Source organism: Salvelinus fontinalis, chromosome 27 (assembly GCF_029448725.1).
Source record: "Salvelinus fontinalis isolate EN_2023a chromosome 27, ASM2944872v1, whole genome shotgun sequence".
Lineage (NCBI taxonomy): Eukaryota > Metazoa > Chordata > Actinopteri > Salmoniformes > Salmonidae > Salvelinus > Salvelinus fontinalis.
This window is the reverse complement of record NC_074691.1, coordinates 27,266,647-27,288,068: the sequence shown is the minus strand read 5'-3', so window position 1 is coordinate 27,288,068 and position 21,422 is coordinate 27,266,647. Positions and strand designations below refer to the sequence as shown.

Sequence of the window (21,422 nt, the reverse complement as noted above, 5' to 3'; positions counted from 1 at the left end):
GGAGATCTGAGAAGAATTGATGGTGGTGACATGGTGAGAGCTCCACCTTACTTCTGATAGGCTTGGTGGAAATTTGGCCGTATTGCTGACACCTGTCCAATCCTCTCAGATCTCCACAAGTGTATAGAGGGTAGGATCTAAGCCAAGGGTTGTTTCAGGACAGGACCCCACAACACTTTGGGTATGTGGTGAACCTTCAGCACAACACTTGAGGCACGGTTGGATGTTTCAATTCATTGCTGGACACACACAGATTTGCACAGATGTAAGCTGGACACCCTATCAGGCTGGTCAGGCAGTTCTGGGTATCTGGAGACCTGCTGTAAACCGTAAACAGAAATATAAACATTTCTACTATTCATACCCTTGCTTCATTCCAGCTAGTTAGATGTGCAACCACTGACTAACCTATAGCTAGGGGCTTATCTCTAGTCTAGCAATAGATACTGCTGTATGGTATCATTGAATAATAAATCAATAAGGCCAGAGGGGGTGTGTTTTATGGCCAATATACCATGGCTAAGGGCTGTGCTGGACACAGCCCTTAGCCATGGTATATTGGCCATATATCACAAACCCCCGAGGTGCCTTATTGCTATTATAAACTGGTTACCAAAGTAATTAGAGCAGTAAAAATCAATGTTTTGTCTTACCCATGGTGTACGGTCTGATAAACCATGGCTGTCAGCCAATCAGCATTCAGGGTTCGAACCACCCAGTTTATAATATGATTTATGCCATGGCATTGTTGAATACTCCTTTCTGATTGGCTTAACTGGCATTCCAGAGCATTCATTATTTCCTTATAATGCACAGTATATTTGCACGGTAGAATTCAATGGCTATAGTTCATTTTCACACGTTTTGTTTGAGCTGCTTTTGAAAACAAAAGTCTATTTGAAAACAGTATTGTTGATAATAGCAAGTTTCATAATAGCAAGCTAGGCCTGATGGTTTGTCTACTACTGTAGCTGCAGTATCTAGTAAACTTGCTAGCTACTTCAGTAGATGTTGAATACATTTCTACCTGCAAATGAATACATTTCTAGTGGCAAATGTGTTAAATTATAGCCATGGTATTAAAGGGATAATCAGCTCGGGGCTCTATGCGTTCTCTGGAAAAGAATGCAACTCTGTGGAAGGTCAGTTCCACTCCGGTAGCTCATTGTGTAACACACCTTCCACATCGTTCATTATTTTCCATAGAGCTCATAGCCCCTCTTTGATTATTCCTTGCATATGCTTAGCTAGGTCTGGGCTGTATTAGATTCTGTATCAGCACCACAGCGCTCTCACTCCACGCGTCTCCCCACTGAACCGGCTTATAAATGTAATCCCCCAATTATGTATTGTACTGTGCACCTGCATATTCACAATTAAAAGCTGGCAGATCTAATGAGAATTGTGAAGACAAAACAGAAACCACGTCTGCCTAGTCAACATCACAAGGCAAGTAAATAAATTAATAAATAAAGACAGGAAACATGTTGATGTGTGTTGTGAATGCAGGAGGAGAGAGCAGAGTGGGTCCTCAGCATCCTAACAAGGATCTTTTCATCCATGCTCTGCGTTTAATTAAGCTCTGGGATTCCAACCAATTAAAGTGTTGAGCCCCCAGGGCAAACTACTTTTGATTGGTTCTTGACAGTTTCAATCAAATGCTTATTCCCACCCACGATGAGTCTTCAAGGGGATAGTTCAGATGATATTATATTACAGAACATTTGGACATAAATTTATGTAGAACAGACAATATTCTCTACCATGTAAAACAGAAAATCCTGTCGGCTCTGCAACGGTGCGGCTAAGACTTGACAATAATGTATTACCTTTTTCTGGTAAGTAGTACACGTGTCCAACATTGTATCCAATTTGCTCGATTAGACAAATTAAATGGGAATCAGCAATATCTAGGGACGGGATTGTCCGCCATTTACATTAATTAATATTTAATTCCCCTTTGATCGATATATTTAGCATTCATTTGTACACGTCCTGTCCTGTTGATTCGGATGCAGAGAAGGCTATTGATTTTTTAATTCCCATTGAAAAGGTGAGGGCCACTTAAATTAGTGAAACACTCCGACTCGCGATTCATCCTCTGCTCTCATCTGTTGTGACAACTTGTTATTTCCCCTGCCTTGACTTCTATCCTCTATCCTGTTAATTAAAATGTGTGATAAAAGTTTGAGAGAGAGAGAGAGAAGGAGGGAGAGCGATAGAGAAGGATAACGACAGAGAGGGAGAGAGAGAAAGATGGGGAGAAAGAGAGAGAGAGAGAGATCAAAGGGCTACATGGCAATAGCAGGAGAGGCAGGATTTCCTTTGAAAGTGAGTCATTATGAGCCCCAGTCAGATCCCATGGCAGGGGAGGAACAGGGCTGTCACTCTGGGCTTAGGGATGGAACAGCCTGGGTCTCAGGTGGTTCTGGGGTGGTAGAGGGGGGTACGGAGGGTTAGGGGGGTTGTAGGGACTAAAGAGTAGATAGGAAGAAGAGGGGTTATTTGGGGGTAGTTGGTACTGGTGTGCTAGTCCTGAGGCTGTTGGTAAAACATAAGGTGTGTCCGCTCTAATCAAGTATAGTTGTAAGTGAATAATAACCGTTCATCTTTTCATTAGAACTAAATCTTCCCAGCGAGTTCATAGTCTTAGCCTCTTCTTCTTTTTTCTCTCTTTTTCAAAGGTTGTTTGTTCTACTGCATGCTAATTTGTCTTAACTCTTACCTCCCCCAAGAGAGGAGCAAGGTTAAAGTACATAGAAAAGAAAGAGAAGAAAGATAAAGTTTTGATTAGGAGGAAGGGGAACACTTGTCATGATATTTTTTAAATTACCAATGGTGCATGGGTGGGATTGAAAACTAAACAAAGAATGTCTGCTATCTGAAAGGAAAGTATTCTTATATTCTTTTTAAAGTTGGCAGTGTTATAAAAAGCAACTTAGTTAACATACATACAATATGAAAGTATATGTGGAGTTGAACCCACAACATTGGTGTTGCTACTAATACACCAAGCCACTGATCCATATTGACCTCACATGACATTGGAGTCTAATTGTCATTGTGAAGTTAATCTCTATAAAGTCATGTCACAATCCCTGTACTAGTTTATCATTAGCATACACCTAAAGACATCCCCATTACCAGACATACCTCCCACTGGGCACAAATAAATGTCTATTCCACGTTTATACAACGTAATTTTATTGAAATTATGTGGAAACAACATTGATTCAACATGTGTGTGCCCAGTGGGCTTGTCCTTCTCCCTAAGTAAGAACAAGCAGCTCCCTTGGTAGTACCCTGACAGAGACGTGTGAGAGACAGTTATAGCATCAGCGCCGCACAAAGTGAGCAAGCCAACTGTGACCTAAACAGGGCCATTGTTACCAATTTGACCAGCGTTTCATTATTTTCATGTCTATCAACATGCAACGCTCTTTAAATGACCCACACCCCCCTCAGACCCCCCACAGATGGAAACTGTGGCTCTCGTCCAACCAGATGTCCACTTTCTCCATCCCGCGCCCGCCTTCCCGTCAGGAAAATAGAGACAGTCTAATAATAAAATCCTACACACATACACACGCTAAAAGGACTGTTAGAATGGAAGATTAATAGAACATTCTCCTTGGTGACATTCTGTTCCATACAGCATGTTGGCTTTTATTGTGAAGAGGGCACAACATGGGCTGCGTCCCAAACAGCACCCTATTCACTTTATAGTGCACTACTTTTGACCAGGACCAATTGGGCTCTGGTCAAAAGCACTGCACTATGTAGGGAATCACGTTCCATTTGGGACGCACAATGCACTTTACTGGCTCTCACGTACAGAAGCTTTCATTCTTACATTCACATATTCTGCACTATGTAGGTGAACAGTGATAATGCAGAAGAACAATGTGTATTTGTTCATAGAGGATCAACCCTCTGAGCATCAGTTGCAAGGCCTTGCACTTTATAAGGTCTTGCTATTAGAAACAAAGCCTGGAAGTACCCAATGTACTCCAAAGAGATGCAATTATAAGCCTATTCATTACAAGCAACATTCAATTTGGCAGCAATGTACATTTGGCCGACTACTCACACTGAATTCTTCCCCTGCTCTATCGTTCCCTACATCTCAGTCTGAATCTTCCATCATTGAAAGTTGTTTGTGGTGAAAGTCATCAGTGATTGGATCGTCTCTAACCAATCAGAGTATCAAAGCTAATTATGTTTTTCGAAAACGCTGCTCCACCCTTGTGTGTTCTGCCTCTGGCCCTACCCATTAGTTTCTGGGACCAATCAGATGGTCTGAATGTGTTTGCATTCCAGAGGGATCGGAGAAGAAACGTTCATGGGCGTGGTGTGGCGTTTGGCTGGAGCAATGAGTCTGGGTAGCCAAGCACAATTTACATAGCAACTATACCCACTGGAATCTAAGTTATGTTGAAGAGTTAAGTCAATGTTAAATTATTTATCGATTGGCATTCACCATATTATAAGTGTGTAAAAGGATTCGTCACAATCACTTTTTTGGGTTCACCAAAACATTACAATCGGACAGAGACATGTATTAGATTGGACTGTTTTCACTCAGCACCTGTGAAATAATGGATGGAGTGACAGCCACTATGAGATGTAATTCCCATGATAGAGCCATCTTTCTCTCTCCCCTGAGGTGTCTTCTGAGCTGGACTCTGGCCTGCCTCCAGTCTGTACGCTCACACTGTGTTTGAGGACACAGTCTGACTATGCCAGCAACACCACTGAGCACACACACACACACACACACACACACACACACACACACACACACACACACACACACACACACACACACACACACACACACACACACACACACACACACACACACACACACACACACACACACACACACACACACACACACACACACACACACACTCACAGAGAGAGAAATAGAGACAGTAATCCCCCCACACACACACACACTCAAACACAAACGCACCATCACGCCAGCTACACCACAGAGTAAACACCCAACACCGCCCATTTTTGTTTCAATTATCTGCTGGGTCAAGTTCAGACAGGTGGGTAAGAGCGTCAGGTGGTTTAAATTAGCCGTATACAGCCATGAGTGTCAAGCAGGTTAGGGTCTAGCAGGCTAGTATCTGTGCCAGGGGGCCAAAGGCTGTAGAATAATATAGCTACTGTAGATACTGTAGTTGGTGCCCTGGAGTGGGAAGATTGGGTATAGCTGCCCCCAGTATTGTATACTCATGGGAGGATATAGCTAAAGATATTGTAGTTTATCCAGGGGTTAGTTGTGGCCTGGAGTGTGGAGTGTGATCCTAGACACCCCCATTCTCCCTGGCCTATGCTACAGCCACTTGGATGGTTGTGTGGTTGGATGGTTGGATAGTTGGCTGGTTGGATAGGTGGATAGTTAGATGGTTGGTTGGATGGATGGATGGTTGGATGGTTGGTTGGATTCTTTGATGGTTGAATAGTTGGATGGTTGGATGGATGGTTGGATTGTTTGATGGTTGAATAGTTGGATGGTTGGTTGGATGGATGGATGGATAGATGGATGGTTGGTTGGATTGTTGATTGTTGAATAGTTGGATGGTTGGTTGGATGGATGGATGGTTGGATGGATGGATGGTTGGTGGATGGTTGGATGGATGGTTGGATGGATTGTTTGATGGTTGAATAGTTGAATAGTTGGTTGGATGGATGGTTGGATGGATGGATGGATGGATGGATGAATGGATGGATGGATGGTTGGATGGATGGATGGATGAATGGATGGATGGTTGGTTGGATGGTTGGTGGATTGTTTGATGGTTGAATAGTTGGATGGTTGGTTGGATGGATGGTTGGTTGGATGGTTGGATATTCATCTTCTGTTGTTTATGATTTGGTAGCTGTTAATTTTGTGATTCAGACCTTTCAATCTTCGTTGAACTGAACAGTATTCCTTATGAGCAAAATACATTGAAAATAAGTATTTTGGGTTGAAAAGACATTGAAAATCAGTCAGTCTGTGACATGTACCCATGTCTGTTTTTCTCTTCCCATTCTATTGTCATACTTGGCCACCAGTGGTGGAAAAGGTACTCAATTGTTAAACTTGAGTAAAAGTAAAGATATCTTAATAGCAAATGCCTCAAGTTAAAGCAAAAATTACCCAATAAAATACTAAAAGTCTAAAAGTTTCTGATTTTAAATGTACTTACTGAAAGTACAGTAGTGGAAAAAGTACTCAATTGTCATACTTGAGTAAAAGTAAATGCTATACATCAATTCCTTATATTAAGCAAACCAGACAGTACAATTTTCTTGGTTTTAAAATGTACGGACAGACGGGCACACTTCAACACTCTAACATGATTTAGAAATGCAGTGTTTATGTATAGTCCGTCAGATCAGAGGCAGTGGGAATGTGGATGAAGGTGCATGAAATGGACAATTCTTCTGTCCTGCCTGAGCATTCTAAATCTAAACAGTACTTGTTGGTGTCAGGGAAAATGTATGGGAGTAAAAGATACATCTTTATGGGGCCTCCCGAGTGGCGCAGTGTGCAAGCTAGATATTCTGGGTTCAAGTCCAGGCTCTGTCGCAGCCGGCCACGACCGGGAGACCCGCACAATTGGCACAGCGTCGTCCGGGTTAGGCTGGCAGTAATGTCCTTGTCCCATCGTGCACTATTGACTCCTGTGGCGGGCTGGGTGCAGTGCACACGGTCGCCAGGTGTACGGTGTTTCCTCCGACTCATTGGTGCTGCTGGCTTCTGGCTTAAGTGGGCATTGTGTCAAGAAACTGTGCAGCTTGGTTGGGTTGTGTTTCAGAGTCTGTACGGGAGTTGCAGCAATGAGACAAGACTGTAACTACCAATTGGATAACACGAAAAGGGGGTTAAACATCTTTATGTTAGTGGAGTAAAAGTAAAAGTTGTCAAAAATTTGATACCCCAAAAAATGACTTCCTTTACAGTATTTTAACTAAAGTACTTTACACCACAGTTGGCCACACTAGAGATAAAACATGGTAGGACAGAGAGGGGGGCGGGTACAACTGACGACGCATGCTCCGACATACAACCCCAGCATCACAACCACTGTCGCTGCACACATAACCATTAGCTGCTGGATGTCACTGTGTGTTGTCCAACACTGCTGGGAGAGCAACTTTCCATACAGGCAAATGTAGATTTTGTTTATTAGAATGCCAGAGACTAGACTGAATGATGACTTACAAGAAGAATAGGATTATTATTTTGTCTATTTTTCTGCATGGGAACTAAGCTTTTATGCTTTGTTAATGCTCTTGCTTGATGGGGATATGTACACCGCTCCGTCTCTGTGTGCTGTAGTCTGAAGAAGGTGATTCAGAGGATCGAGCCGTTTCACACCTGTGTGACCTTTTGAACTGTAGTACAGAAATTATATGTAAACAAGACACAGGACTATTTGTAATGGTAATAAATGTTGTGACCCACAAGCGTGTGATAAAGCAGGATAGAACCGTACACAGTTATTGGATATGCAATTAAAGACAATGTCCTAAAAGTAAAGTGTTAAATCGTGACATTAGGAAGTTTGGCCATAACTTTCAGCCTGAATAAGTCTATCCTCAGCCCTTAACCCTTAACCCTTAGGCACTGCCCTCTACATTATTAGAAAGAGCTACATGGGTATCAGCTGAATTGAAACTCAGCTTGGACTGAGTTACATGTAGTATAATAAAGATAAATGCACATTCATTCCTCTCCGATCTTCAAAGATTGTCTTAGAGTAAGAAGAGAAGAGAAGAGAGGGTCAAACTGTACTCCCAGGCTTACTGTATGTATGCTAGGGTACGTCTGTCTGCACCCAGACAGATAGACGTACACTAGCACCCATACAGACATACATACCCTAGCACCCAGACAGACAGACATACCCTAGCACCCAGACAGACAGACATACCCTAGCACCCAGACAGACATACATACCCTAGCACCCAGACAGACAGACATACCCTAGCACCCCGAGAGACAGACATACCCTAGCACCCAGGCAGACATACATACCCTAGCACCCAGGCAGACAGACACACCCTAGCACCCAGACAGACAGACATACCCTAGCACCCAGACAGACAGACATACCCTAGCACCCAGACAGACAGACATACCCTAGCACCCAGACAGACAGACATACCCTAGCTCCCAGACAGACAGACATATCCTAGCACCCAGACAGACAGACATACGCTAGCTCCCAGACAGACAGAATAGCTAGCACCCAGCCAGGCAGACAGACATGCCCTAGCACCCAGGCAGACATACATACCCTAGCACCCAGGCAGACAGAAATACCCTAGCACCCAGACAGACAGACATACCCTAGCACCCAGGCAGACAGACATACCCTAGCACCCAGACAGACAGATACCCTAGCTCCCAGACAGACAGACATATCCTAGCACCCAGACAGACAGACATACCCTAGCTCCCAGACAGACAGACTAGCTAGCTCCCAGACAGACAGACTAGCTAGCACCCAGGCAGACAGACATACCCTAGCACCCAGACAGACAGACAAACCCTAGCTCCCAGACAGACAGACTAGCTAGCACCCAGACAGACAGACATACCCTAGCACCCAGACAGACATACCCTAGCTCCCAGAGAGACAGACATACCCTAGCTCCCAGAGAGACAGACGTACCCTAGCACCCAGGCAGACAGACGTACCCTAGCACCCAGACAGACAGACATACCCTAGCTCCCAGACAGACAGACTAGCTAGCACCCAGGCAGACAGACATACCCTAGCACCCAGACAGACAGACATACCCTAGCACCCAGACAGACAGACATACCCTAGCACCCAGACAGACAGACATACTCTAGCACCCAGACAGACAGACTAGCTAGCACCCAAGCAGACAGACATACCCTAGCTCCCAGACAGACAGACTAGCTAGCACCCAAGCAGACAGACATACCCTAGCACCCAGACAGACAGACTAGCTAGCACCCAAGCAGACAGACATACCCTAGCACCCAGACAGACATACCCTAGCACCCAGACAGACAGACTAGCTAGCACCCAGGCAGACAGACATACCCTAGCACCCAGACAGACGGACATACCCTAGCACCCAGGCAGACAGACATACCCTAGCACCCAGACAGACATACCCTAGCACCCAGACAGACAGACATACTCTAGCACCCAGACAGACAGACATACTCTAGCACCCAGACAGACATACCCTAGCACCCAGACAGACAGACATACTCTAGCACCCAGACAGACAGACATACTCTAGCACCCAGGCAGACAGACATACTCTAGCACCCAGGCAGACAGACATACCCTAGCTCCCAGACAGACAGACTAGCTAGCACCCAGTCAGACAGACATACCCTAGCACCCAGACAGACAGACAGACATACCCTAGCACCCAGACAGACATACCCTAGCACCCAGACAGACAGACAGATACCCTAGCACCCAGACAGACAGACAGATACCCTATTACCCAGACAGACAGACAGACATACCCTAGCACCCAGACAGACAGACAGATACCCTAGCACCCAGACAGACAGACAGATACCCTAGCACCCAGACAGACAGACATACCCTAGCACCCAGACAGACAGACAGATACCCTAGCACCCAGACAGACAGACAGACAGATACCCTATTACCCAGACAGACAGACAGACATACCCTAGCACCCAGACAGACAGACAGACATACCCTAGCACCCAGACAGACAGACAGATACCCTAGCACCCAGACAGACATACATATCCTAGCACCCACTCAAAGGAAGTTTAAAGGAAAGAGTGTAGAGCAAAATGGCTGTGGGGCTCCGGGAAAAACTTTCAAAGCTTCTCAGTAAGTCAGATGATGTGGTATACCGTCATGTGAAACAAACAGTACCACTTTCCCTTTGAAAACCATGGATGCTATTTGAATACCCACTTCTTAGTGGCCCTTGAACAATACCCTGATATTGGTGCTTTGCTGGAACTCAAAAGCTCTTTACACAAAAGGCAGAGGAGAGGAAATAAATGGGAGAATATAAGCTGGTAGAATACTGAATTGTGCTGAAGCCAGCTCTCTCTCTCTGTCTCAGTCTATATCTCTCTGTCTCTCTGACTTTCTCTCTCTGACTTTTTTTCTCACTCTCTCACTGTCTCTCTTAGTATTTATGATGGTACTGTATCTGAAGGAGAAGTAAAGGAGAGGAAGGAGGAAGGATGGTGGAATGAGAATTCAGAGAACAATCTAATTTATGCTCATAACTTATTTAATAACTTCTGGGGAGAGTTCATGTTGTTGAACTTGTATTTAACGCGTGTGGGTAGGATCTCTGAGTTTTAGTTCCCTTTTAATGTTACATATAAACTAAGGCTAGTTTTATCCGACATACAAAGACTGTGGCTAGTTAGTTTGTTCTTCCCCCACTGTGAACAACAGCCTGAGGCCAGAGAAGGACTGTTGTCAGGCTAATAATAAACTCCATGGCTACATACATCTGAAGTCTGTTCTCTCTGTCTCTGGCCTCTAGCTTGGACAAGATGTTAGGGTTTGAACCCCACTCTGATGCATCTCACACAGACACTGTAGCCTCGTTATTGTGTTACTATTTCCTTTTCTACAAAAAAAATGTTGTGCTATTTTTTTGTACTTTTTATTTCTGAATTGTTAGGAAAGACCTCGTAAATAAGCATTTCAGGGTAAAGTCTACATTTGTTGTATTCGGCGCATGTGACAAATAACATTTGATTTCACACTAACAAAACGGCAGTGATAATGATATGCTGCCTCTCTCTCTCTCTCATAGTCCAGAGTGGAATCTGAACATGGGATAGGACCCACATCCAATACAACAGAACAGCTATCTCCATTCCATGATATCTCCATCAAATGGGATTCTATCAGTCTCCAATACGACGATATCGCTAGCGTATGCATTCCTATTGAATTCCAACGTGCTGCAGCTCCCTCTCTGCTCACACAGACAGCAGAGATATGTTGTGTGTGTTGACTGTGGAGGCAAAACCAGTCTGTGTGTGAGCACTTAAGTGCATACATACAGTACTTACACGTGTGGGTATGCTGTCGCTTAGCAAACCCAGTCCATCTCTGGGGTGATATAGCAGTAGCTTAAAAAAAGAGATGAATTAACCCCCATGTTCAGTGGTTCTGTCTCTGTCAGCCTTGGGGCATGACCCTGCACCACCTGTCCAGGCTTTAATGAGAACAGGAGAGAGAAAAAGATGATGGAGGGTCAATTACACCTCCATGTTGTAGACCAGAGGAATGAACTGAATGCTAGTTCACCTTTCATTACCACCCCCTGCTACAAGGTTAAGGGTGTTGCACCAGTTGGTGAAAGACAGAGAAGTTGTGATTGAGGGTTTTACAGATAGAGATATCAGATCTTCTTTGAGGAGGGGAAGAGTGAGACAGTGTATTAGATGTGGTTGTAATGAGAAGATGAAATTGGTAGAGAGTAGAGACTCACCATTCCAGGGCTGAAAGAGGTTAACAGAAACGTGTAGTATATTTGAGGTTTTATATATTTGAGGTTTTTAAAAGGCTTCTGTAGTTTGTAATTTCCACTTTGAAATTTCAGACTTGATTTTCCCTTATGGAAAATGTATCAACCCCTACAAAAATGTTCATTAATTATCATCCACATAATAATTCAAATGTTCTGTTGCTGGAGGATTATTTTCCTGCTGTAGCAAACTGGCTCAAATTAAGATCCTACATCTAAGTCATCTAAACAACCATGTGTCCTATTCCCTCCACCAGATCCGATGGACCAAGACAGCAGGCAGTGTGTCTGACCGCTTCCAGGACTCGAGTGTGTTTAACGAGACGCTGCACATCACCAAGATCCAGAGACACCAAGGGGGACGCTACTACTGCAAGGCTGAGAACGGCCTGGGCTCCCCGGCCATCAAGTCCATAAGGGTCGACGTCTACTGTAAGTCCTGCAAATTACCGTCGAACACAGTGGTTGGGCCAACATTGTTTTCTTGTTATCTCAGTGTACCTTCTCAATGCCGCATCGAATCCAAAGTGACTAGTTAGTATACAGTTCTTGTTTAATTTTCAACTAGATTTCAACCACAACGATACCCATAAAATGGAAATGTCTGTTGGGATCCATTAAACTGAATGGCCATACACTGTTATTGTTTTTATTGATCGGCCATTGATTGTCCTGTTCACCTCATCAATTGATGAGTGGTGAAGACACACGTCAGTGCACTTCCATCACAGCTTCACCCCCCACCCCCCCCCAGGCTCTTACTCTGCACTACGACTCCAGTTACTACGAGTTCACTCAGAATTTTAAAGGGTGTGAACAGGTGTGGTTTTGCATAAATATCCAATGACAATGTATGTAAGAGTGTAAGAGAAACAGCTTGCAAGGTGTGTTATTTGTAACACAGTTACCAACATCTGATGCAGTGTAAACATTCTATGTGAACCAGCATCGCCGTTTTCCTCTATCTTCAGACTGCACTTTATTGAGTTGGGGTCCTAGAGTAGACATCCTGTGTGTTTTTGTTGGAGAAACTGTACAGTGGCTAACAGTATTATCAACCCAACCCAGTAGGTTCCAGCCTAGCCAAACCCAGTAGGTTCCAGCCTAGCCAAACCCAGTAGGTTCCAGCCGTGCCAAACCCAGTAGGTTCCAGCCGTGCCAAACCCAGTAGGTTCCAGCCTAGCCCAACCCAGTAGGTTCCAGCCGTGCCAAACCCAGTAGGTTCCAGCCGTGCCAAACCCAGTAGGTTCCAGCCGAGCAAAACGCAGTAGGTTCCAGCCTAGCCAAACCCAGTAGGTTCCAGGCGAGCCAAACCCAGTAGGTTCCAGCCTAGCCAAACCCAGTAGGTTCCAGCCTAGCCAAACCCAGTAGATTTCAGCCTAGCCAAACGCAGTAGGTTCCAGCCTAGCCAAACCCAGTAGGTTCCAGCCGAGCCAAACGCAGTAGGTTCCAGCCTAGCCAAACCCAGTAGGTTCCAGCCGAGCCAAACCCAGTATGTTCCAGCCGTGCCAAACCCAGTAGGTTCCAGCCTAGCCAAACGCAGTAGGTTCCAGCCGTGCCAAACCCAGTAGGTTCCAGCCGCGCCAAACCCAGTAGGTTCCAGCCTAGCCAAACGCAGTAGGTTCCAGCCGCGCCAAACCCAGTAGGTTCCAGCCGTGTCAAATGCAGTAGGTTCCAGCCTAGCCAAACGCAGTAGGTTCCAGCCTAGCCAAACGCAGTAGGTTCCAGCCTAGCCAAATGCAGTAGGTTCCAGCCGTGCCAAACGCAGTAGGTTCCAGCCTAGCCAAACACAGTAGATTAATGACTAGCCAAACGCAGTAGATTCATGCCTAGCCAAACGCAGTAGGTTCCAGCCGTGCCAAACCCAGTAGGTTCCAGCCGTGCCAAACCCAGTAGGTTCCAGCCTAGCCAAACCCAGTAGGTTCCAGCCGTGCCAAACCCAGAAGGTTCAAGCCTAGCCAAACGCAGTAGGTTCCAGCCGAGCCAAACCCAGTAGGTTCCAGCCGAGCCAAACCCAGTAGGTTCCAGCCTAGCCAAACGCAGTAGGTTCCAGCCTAGCCAAACGCAGTAGGTTCCAGCCAAGCCAAACCCAGTAGGTTCCAGCCGTGCCAAACCCAGTAGGTTCCAGCCGTGCCAAACCCAGTAGGTTCCAGCCGTGCCAAACTAGCCATTACAATAGTGAGGTCTGATTGGAGTTGTCCGGCGCACCTTCTTTAGCTGCAAACCACAACTCCTCAGAGGTGCACTTAAATGAAGGAAGGTTGCTTTCGTCTGAACCCTAGACAAGCAGAAATAATCTTTCCCAGCCAAACCAACTGCAGCACTTAAAACCAGCACTTTCCCTTCCATAACATCACTGCCAGTGATAAACTTTTGGGCTTGTGTTCTCCTCTTCTCCCACTCTCTCTGTGGCATAACACAGAGCAGTCTGCAGTGCTGTCTCTGTCTCTCCTCTCTGCCTCTCCTCTCTCCTCTGTCTCGATCTCTCCTCTGTCTCGATCTCTCCTCTGTCTCGCCTCTCTCTGTCTCGCCTCTCTCTGTCTCGCCTCTCTGCCTCGCCTCTCTGCCTCTCCTCTCTGCCTCTCTTCTTTGCCTCTCCGCCTCTCCTCTCTGCCTCTCCTCTCTGCCTCTAGTCGGCCTTTGCCTCTGCTTTTGCTTCTGCTTCTGCCTCTTCTCTCCTCTCTTCTTCTCTTCTCTCCTCTCATTTCCTCGTCAAGGCAGGGGTTGAGAAAAAACGCTTTCATCTGACATCCAAAGCATCTCTTCCATCTGCCAATCACTCTTGTCACTCTGTCACAACAGGCGGGGTCTGTCTGTCTGTGTGGCTTGTGTTTAGCCACACCGTCGCCAAGGCTTTTTCTGTGCCTGTTCTCGCTTTCCTTCTGTCTCCATTTCCCCTTTCTATTTCCCTCTATCTCTCCTTTCTCTCTCTATCTCTCTATTTCCCTCCCTGTCTCCTCTTGGTCCCTGCATGTCTGTGTGGCTCTCAGTCGTTGTACCTGTATATTAGTTCTGACGTGAGCAAGGGCTTTGGAATAGGTGATGGTTAGAAAGCTTGGAAGGAGGGGGAAGTAGTGGCTTTCTTTCTTTCCTTGTCTCCTTTCCTTCATCTGCTCTGGACTGCCATATTGGCTTTGTGGTGGATGTCTAACGGACATGTGCTTTTTCCTGTCCAGTTCTTCCATACTGTTGATTGTAAACTATTGAGACATACAATAGACCCTGGACAGACAGTGACTAACATCCCAGTGTCACTGGTTTAGCATGATAACAGTATGATTACCAAAGTTGACCAGTGGCCATTTTGAATCCTCTCTGGTTTGCCATGGCATTGTTTATAGTTTAATGGATGGTAAATCCTGAATGGGCAGTGTGGGAGGGATGCTTAGCCTATCAGACACATCAGCTGTGACATCCAGACCATCATTCAACCAATGACGTCATCCAATGCTTTCACTAGTTGCCTCCCAGTCCAATGATGTTTTGAATTATGCTCTCCTGAAAAACTTTCTGTTAAACCTTTAACTGCAGTGGCTAAATCAGGGTCACACAGAGTGATTCTTGGAAGTCTTTAACAAAATTACTTTGAAGCTGAAGTATACACCTCACAAACATGGTTATCGGCTCAAACAAAAAAGACACCTGTACCATGTCAGATATAGAGTTGAAATGTATTACATTTTGAGTTTTCATCCCAATATTACACTTTATATACATCACAGAAGACTGAAATATAACAAAACTGTTTGACATGGAAACACCAGATTTGTGTTGAGTTTTTAAAAATCAAAACAAATTGTATTGGTCACATACACGTGGTTAGCAGATGTTAATGCGAGTGTAGCGAAATGCTTGTTCTTCTAGTTCCGGCAGTGCAGTAATATCTAACAAGCAATATAACAATTCCACAAGACCTACCTAATACACACCAATCGAAGTAAAGAGATGGAATAAGAATATGTACATATAAATATATGGATGACCGAGCGGCATAAGGCAAGATGCAATAGATGGTATAGAATACAATATATACATATGAGATTAGTAATGCAAGATATATAAACATTATTAAAGTGACTAGTGATCCATTTATTAAGTGGCCAATGATTTCGAGTCTGTATATAACATTCCACTAATGAGGCCAACCAGGGCACTTTTGGTAATTGACTGCAGGAAAGGGCTACTAGAAGTGGATGAAATGGGAATATCAAGTATCGAAGACATGGTACAGTACTTTCAAGCTTGATTTCCTCAAGTACTGTACTTGTAGGTTTCCTATTTATCATACACTAAATACTGTATGTAATGCTATGGCCTTCATATTGTTGAGCGTTTAAAACACAACTCTATAGGATATTATTAAAGCAGCAGCAGCATTTAAAGAGTTACATGCTGACCACATTGCTCACGTCGCGCGAGCGTTGCAAAATAAATTTGCACATATATGTTATTCAATCATTGCACCCACACTGCGAGCCAACGAGCGCATGCGTTGCCGAGCATTAAAATAGAAGTTGCTTCTATTTGTGACACAGAACGCGATGCAAGTCCTGCTTCTCCCATCTCCTCATTGGCTTTTAAAAGCATATACCCACGTGCCATCTCCTCATTGGTTATACCCACGTGGGTGATTGAAAGATGAACTGAGGTCGGTAATACACCTTATTATGAAAGTTAGTTGCCAATCGCCATATAAAGTCCAAAGAAGAAAAAGCCTGGAAGGAGGAGAGATGACTAGAAATGATTCGGTTGACTGTTTTATCTGTGGATTAATTCTCAGACTAGAGGTCCTTGTGCATTTCAGGTAAAATAACAACTCAATGTTTATATCCCAGGACAAATTAGCTAGCAAAAGCAAGCTAGCTAGCTAAATAGGACTAGCTAAATTGCCATAAATGTTTAATACTTATTGAACTTTCCCCAAATGAATATAATTAGTTCAGAGTTTGTTTTGATATTTCAACCTGTGTGTCGGTATCGCGTTTGGTGTGGGGGGACAAAATCCATTTGCGCATGTGGACACACCCGCGGGTCCGGTTTGGGCATGGTGTTAGACCGATGACGCCCTTGTCTCTGGCCTTGTAGTCCATATGTACTTCATTAGCTGGGTGTTGTGTTGCACATCCAGCAGAAACATAGTGGATTCCTCCTGGTAAATGCTATAGCTGTCACCCAGGGGTGAATGTAATTGATGTGCCTCTTTTGCAGCTCTCGCTATTTTTTGTGCTTTGCAACCTTGCTTTTAATTAGCATTTCAATTGCTATTTGGGCGCTAGGGCTCAACAACAACACCTTGAAAAATTGTGTTGACTCTGATTTTCAGATGTTGTGTGGGTGTGTTTTTACTCATAATGTCTTTAGACTACCCAGAAATCAAATCAAATCAAACTATATTTGTCACATGCGCCGAATACAGCAAGTGTAGACTTTACCGTGAAATGCTTACTTAAATGTAACCACTAGTAAGGATGGGCTACTATAAGGATACAAGTCAAAGAGAGACAGGACTTATTTTCAGTGGGAATTTAGGAGGGCTTCCATTTCAATGTGAATTTAGTTTTTGTTCTGTTCTTAAAAATATTTAAAAATATTGATTTTCCTTTCCAGTCCTTCTGAAACCAAAGGGCTTATTTTCATTTTAGAGTGGAAATATTTCCAGATTTACTTGTTCATATATACATACTTATAAAATCAATGTGTACTCCTTTCCTAACCGTTCACCTTCCAAAGAGACTGCTGGATCCGCCATGACTCACAACGTCCAATAGACATTAGATTCAATGAAGTGATGGAAGGAAAGAGAGAAAGGGAGAATTCTCTGGACGCATTCCCTAGGTTAGAAAATAAATGAAATGAAAGAAGGAAGGACAAAGAATGAAAAAATAGGAAGAATTCTATGGTAGAAGTATTGCCAACTCAAAAGGACAGAAAACAGCAGGATGGGTAATTAACTTACCTCTGCAGCCCAGAGGAGCTGATATTAGCCCTGGCAGGCCTAGCAGGCACAACACTAACTCATTTAAAATACCCACCCCATCTAAGCACATTTGTACCTGCTGGTGCTTCAGAAGATGTGTTTGTCCATAGTGAGGTCTGCAGGGACAGATGCCCACTCAGAAGTTAATAAAGAACTCCCTACCGTCCTTCCGTTGATCGATTGGTAGCTTTGCTGTTCCTAAGAACTTACAGTCTCTTCTTCCTCAGTTCCTTGAAGGGTCCATCTATTACAATGTTTTTCATTTCATCTGGGCTGTGTGTGTGGTATTGCTGTGTCTGTGACTGCATTGACGTACCTAGTAGAGAAAGGCCTATAGCGTTGCAGCAGGGGCTTATAGCTGGCTTTAAGGACTTCATCGGCAGGAGGACTTCACGTCCCCAATGTAATACATTTCTGATGTGAAAAGAGTCCAATGGACTCCAATGAAGTACAAAAGACTCATGTACTTCACTTGTGCCCATGCGTTTAACAGGAGTTAGAGAGCATGTACTTGTATATTGGGACAGGAAAACTTTATTGATATTGAGTTTGCACTTTTACAGAGTGCACTTGTCAGGAATCAACAGTATATACCACCAATTTGACAATGGAGGTAGTTTCAGGACTCTTTAAAGTGGATGAATAATCAAAATAATGATTTTTATCACTGCTATGAGTCCCCTACCAATCAGTGACCCTTTCGTCAATCTCCTTTGGATAGTTCCATGCACAACCCATTACTCATCTTTAACAGGCTTCTTATTGTCTCAGCCTCAGATGTTCATTGGTCTCAGAGCTGAAATAAACTCTGTGTGTGATTTAACTTTGGCCAACAAACTGAAATCGCTGCCAGGATTGTTGTATCTTCAGCTGGCTAAGTCCAATTCAACACAGAGCGTGGTTGATAAATGAGAGATCTAAGGGATGGATCGAAATGTACAGAATGGATACCTGGAGGAAAATGGGGGAGGGTCATGCTTTTTCAATTTTAGTCAAGGGGAGGGTTTAGTATTTTTGTAGTCTAGTCCAACAGAGGGTCATGTAATTTGTATTTGATGAAATATCAATATTTCTGTGTTTTATAATTAGTTGCTTATTAGGCTACATATCAATGTGTGCCCGATGACGCCCCTCGTCTCTGATTCTCTGCTGGGCTGTCACGCCCTGACTCTTATTTTTGGTTAGGTCAGGGTGTGACAAGGGTGGTTTGTTTAGTTTTTGTATTGTCTAGGGTTGTCTTGTCTAGGGTTTTTGTTTGTCTATGGGGATTTTGTATGGTCTAGAGGTTTGTAGGTTTATGGTGGCCTGAGTTGGTTCCCAATCAGAGACAGCTGTTTCTCGTTGTCTCTGATTCGGGAGCCTATTTAGGTTGCCATTTTCCATGTTGGTTTTGTGGGTAGTTGTTTTCTGTCTTTGTTTCGTGTTGGTCTATTTCTGTTATTTTGTCTTAGTGTTCTGAGTTATAATAAATATCATGAACACGTACTGTTTTGGTCCGATCCTGACTGCTCTTCATCAGACGAAGAAGATCTTTACATGGGTGCGCAATATGTGCTCCTAAAGGCTATTTAATGAAAGTATCCATAGTCTATAGGCTACAAAGTGCATGCTCTGAGTTATATTTCTAAGAAAATTGACTTCCTTCCTGAGTCTTTTGTGCTGCTGGGATGGTGTAAATAAATCTAGGCTGCATTGCACACTGCAATAGATATTCCATTCCTGAGCCCCGGCCTGCTCTGCTCTTGATGATAAAAACGTTTTTGTGTGCTGCCTAACCAATGGCTGTGCTGTGTAGGCCTACAGTGGCAGTTCAGGAGGAGAGTCAAATAAGTCCTCAGAATTATTTTTTGTTGATTAGGCCTCTTCCCAAAAATGTGATATCTTCCGCTCCAACTAGCCTATAGCCTATGTTCTGTTCAGTTTAAGAAGGAGAGCGTGAAGAGGAGAAGGAGGTAAACTTTGACAGCTTGCTACTACTATTGTTTATTTTAATAAAAACAATATGTTTCTTGCCCATTATGTATTTATCAGAGTTATTAACCTCACAATAAGCCAGATTGCAATAAATTACATTGGGGTGCTGAAACTTGAAGCAGCATCTGAGGCACAATCAATCGGAAATGGACAGCTCATGGGGCTGAATGTAGGCAAATGCGGGTAAGCATAATTCATTTAAACTGTCTTAATTAGACTTTACTAACAGCAAGAGGGCTTTGTGTTGGAGCCTATTTCTTCCTATTTAAGAAATAAGAGGTAGACCTACCTGTTTGACAGATGAACTTAGGCTATAGGCTGCTATATCCATAGATTTGTCGGCCAATTCCTATACCATGCACTCTTTAAATAGCCTACTTATGTGTCAGTGAAGGGCTGTTAAGGGTTGGAAGAACTTGACTGGCCTTCACAGAGCCCTTACCTCAACCCAATCGAACACATTAGGGATGAATTGTAACGCTGACTGTGAGACAGGCCTAATCGCCCAAAATCAGTGCCCGACCTTGACAATGCTCTTGTGGCTGAATGGACGCAAGTCCCAACAGAAATGTTCCAACATTGAGTGGAAAGCCTTCCCAGAAGAGTGGAGGCTGTTATAGAAGTAAATGGTGGACCAACTCCATATTAATGCCCATGATTCTGGAATGAGATGTTCGACGAGCAGCTGTACACATGTTTTTGTCCATGTAGTGGATGATATGATGAACACATAATGTAGGCCTATCGATCTGTCCATTCTTAGCCTGTAATTTCTGTAATTTGTGTTGTATTAAAAAAGATTCTGGTAATATTTAAAAGTATGTAGAATTGCATGAAATGTTTATAAAAGGAAATATTTTCTCGGGCCTGCAAATACAATGATAGATTCATGCAATGTTTTATTATAAAACCTTCTGGCCCGCAGCCCTGTGTGCTATCAAAATTATTGCCGTTACCATCTAATGCCTACAGGACAAAGACAAGTTTCTTATTTAAGGCTTTGGTCTGTCAAAAAAAGTGAGGGTAAACGGTAGGCATGTTCTCTGCTATCCACTTTATGTTTGGGGATAGGGGTGGCAGCTAGATAGCTAGCTATTATGGAGCTATGAAACATCTAATGCTAATATTAGCTTTCTAGCTAGCATTAGCTATTATGGAGCTATGTAACATCTAACGCTAATATTAGCTCTCTAGCTAGTGTTAGCTATTATGGAGCTATGAAACGGAGCTATGGTGCGGCAGGTATTTTTAATTTATTTGTAATTTAACCTTTATTTAACTAGGCAAGTCAGAATCCCCGAGCCAACTAAGTGAAAAATATGTCGATGTGCCCTTGTAATTCACTAAAAGTGTCTGCTAAATGACTCAAATGTAATTTAACCCCTGCCTCTGTCACTTTAGGCCCAGGCTGTGTGGTACAAAGGTGAATGGTGGTACTTGGGGCAGACACACTCCCTCTTTGGACATGCTCTCCATCCTCCTCTGCTTCCTCCTCCCCCTCCTCCTCACCCCCTCTCCCTCATGATCTACGTCTTCCTTTCCACTATCCTCTCCTTCCACTATATTCTCTCACTCACTCACTCACTCTCACACTCACTCACTCACTCACTCACTCACTCACTCACTCCACTTCACGCTCCTCTTCCTGTCTCTCTCCCTCTACTCTCCTCTCCCTCCCCTTCACTTTCCTTTTCCTCTCTCACTCCTCCCTCCTCACTCCACATTTCTATCCCTCCAATCATCTCTAAGTCCTCTTTCTCCATGCCTTTTGCTTCTGAGCCCTGACTTGCCACATCACTTCTCTCACTTTCACTGACCTAGAGGACCAGAGGGAGAGGAGAAGAGCAACAAATAGGATATAATTGTGGGCAGGAACATTTTCTCTCTCTCTCCCTCTCACACTATCTCTCTCTTCCTTCCTCTCTTTTTC

At 43.9% G+C, this 21,422-nt stretch overlaps 1 protein-coding gene across 4 annotated transcripts in view; it reads left to right on the top strand.

Annotated features, from left to right (window-relative positions):
- The window catches only part of LOC129825376 (MAM domain-containing glycosylphosphatidylinositol anchor protein 2-like), a 416,697-nt gene that overhangs the window by 138,335 nt on the left and 256,940 nt on the right, over nt 1-21,422 (top strand). For all 4 annotated transcript variants that reach the window (XM_055885438.1, XM_055885439.1, XM_055885437.1 and 1 more), the window contains exon 3: nt 11,799-11,973. In XM_055885438.1, coding sequence (XP_055741413.1) covers nt 11,799-11,973 — 175 coding nt within the window. The remainder of the gene's footprint in view (nt 1-11,798; nt 11,974-21,422) is intronic.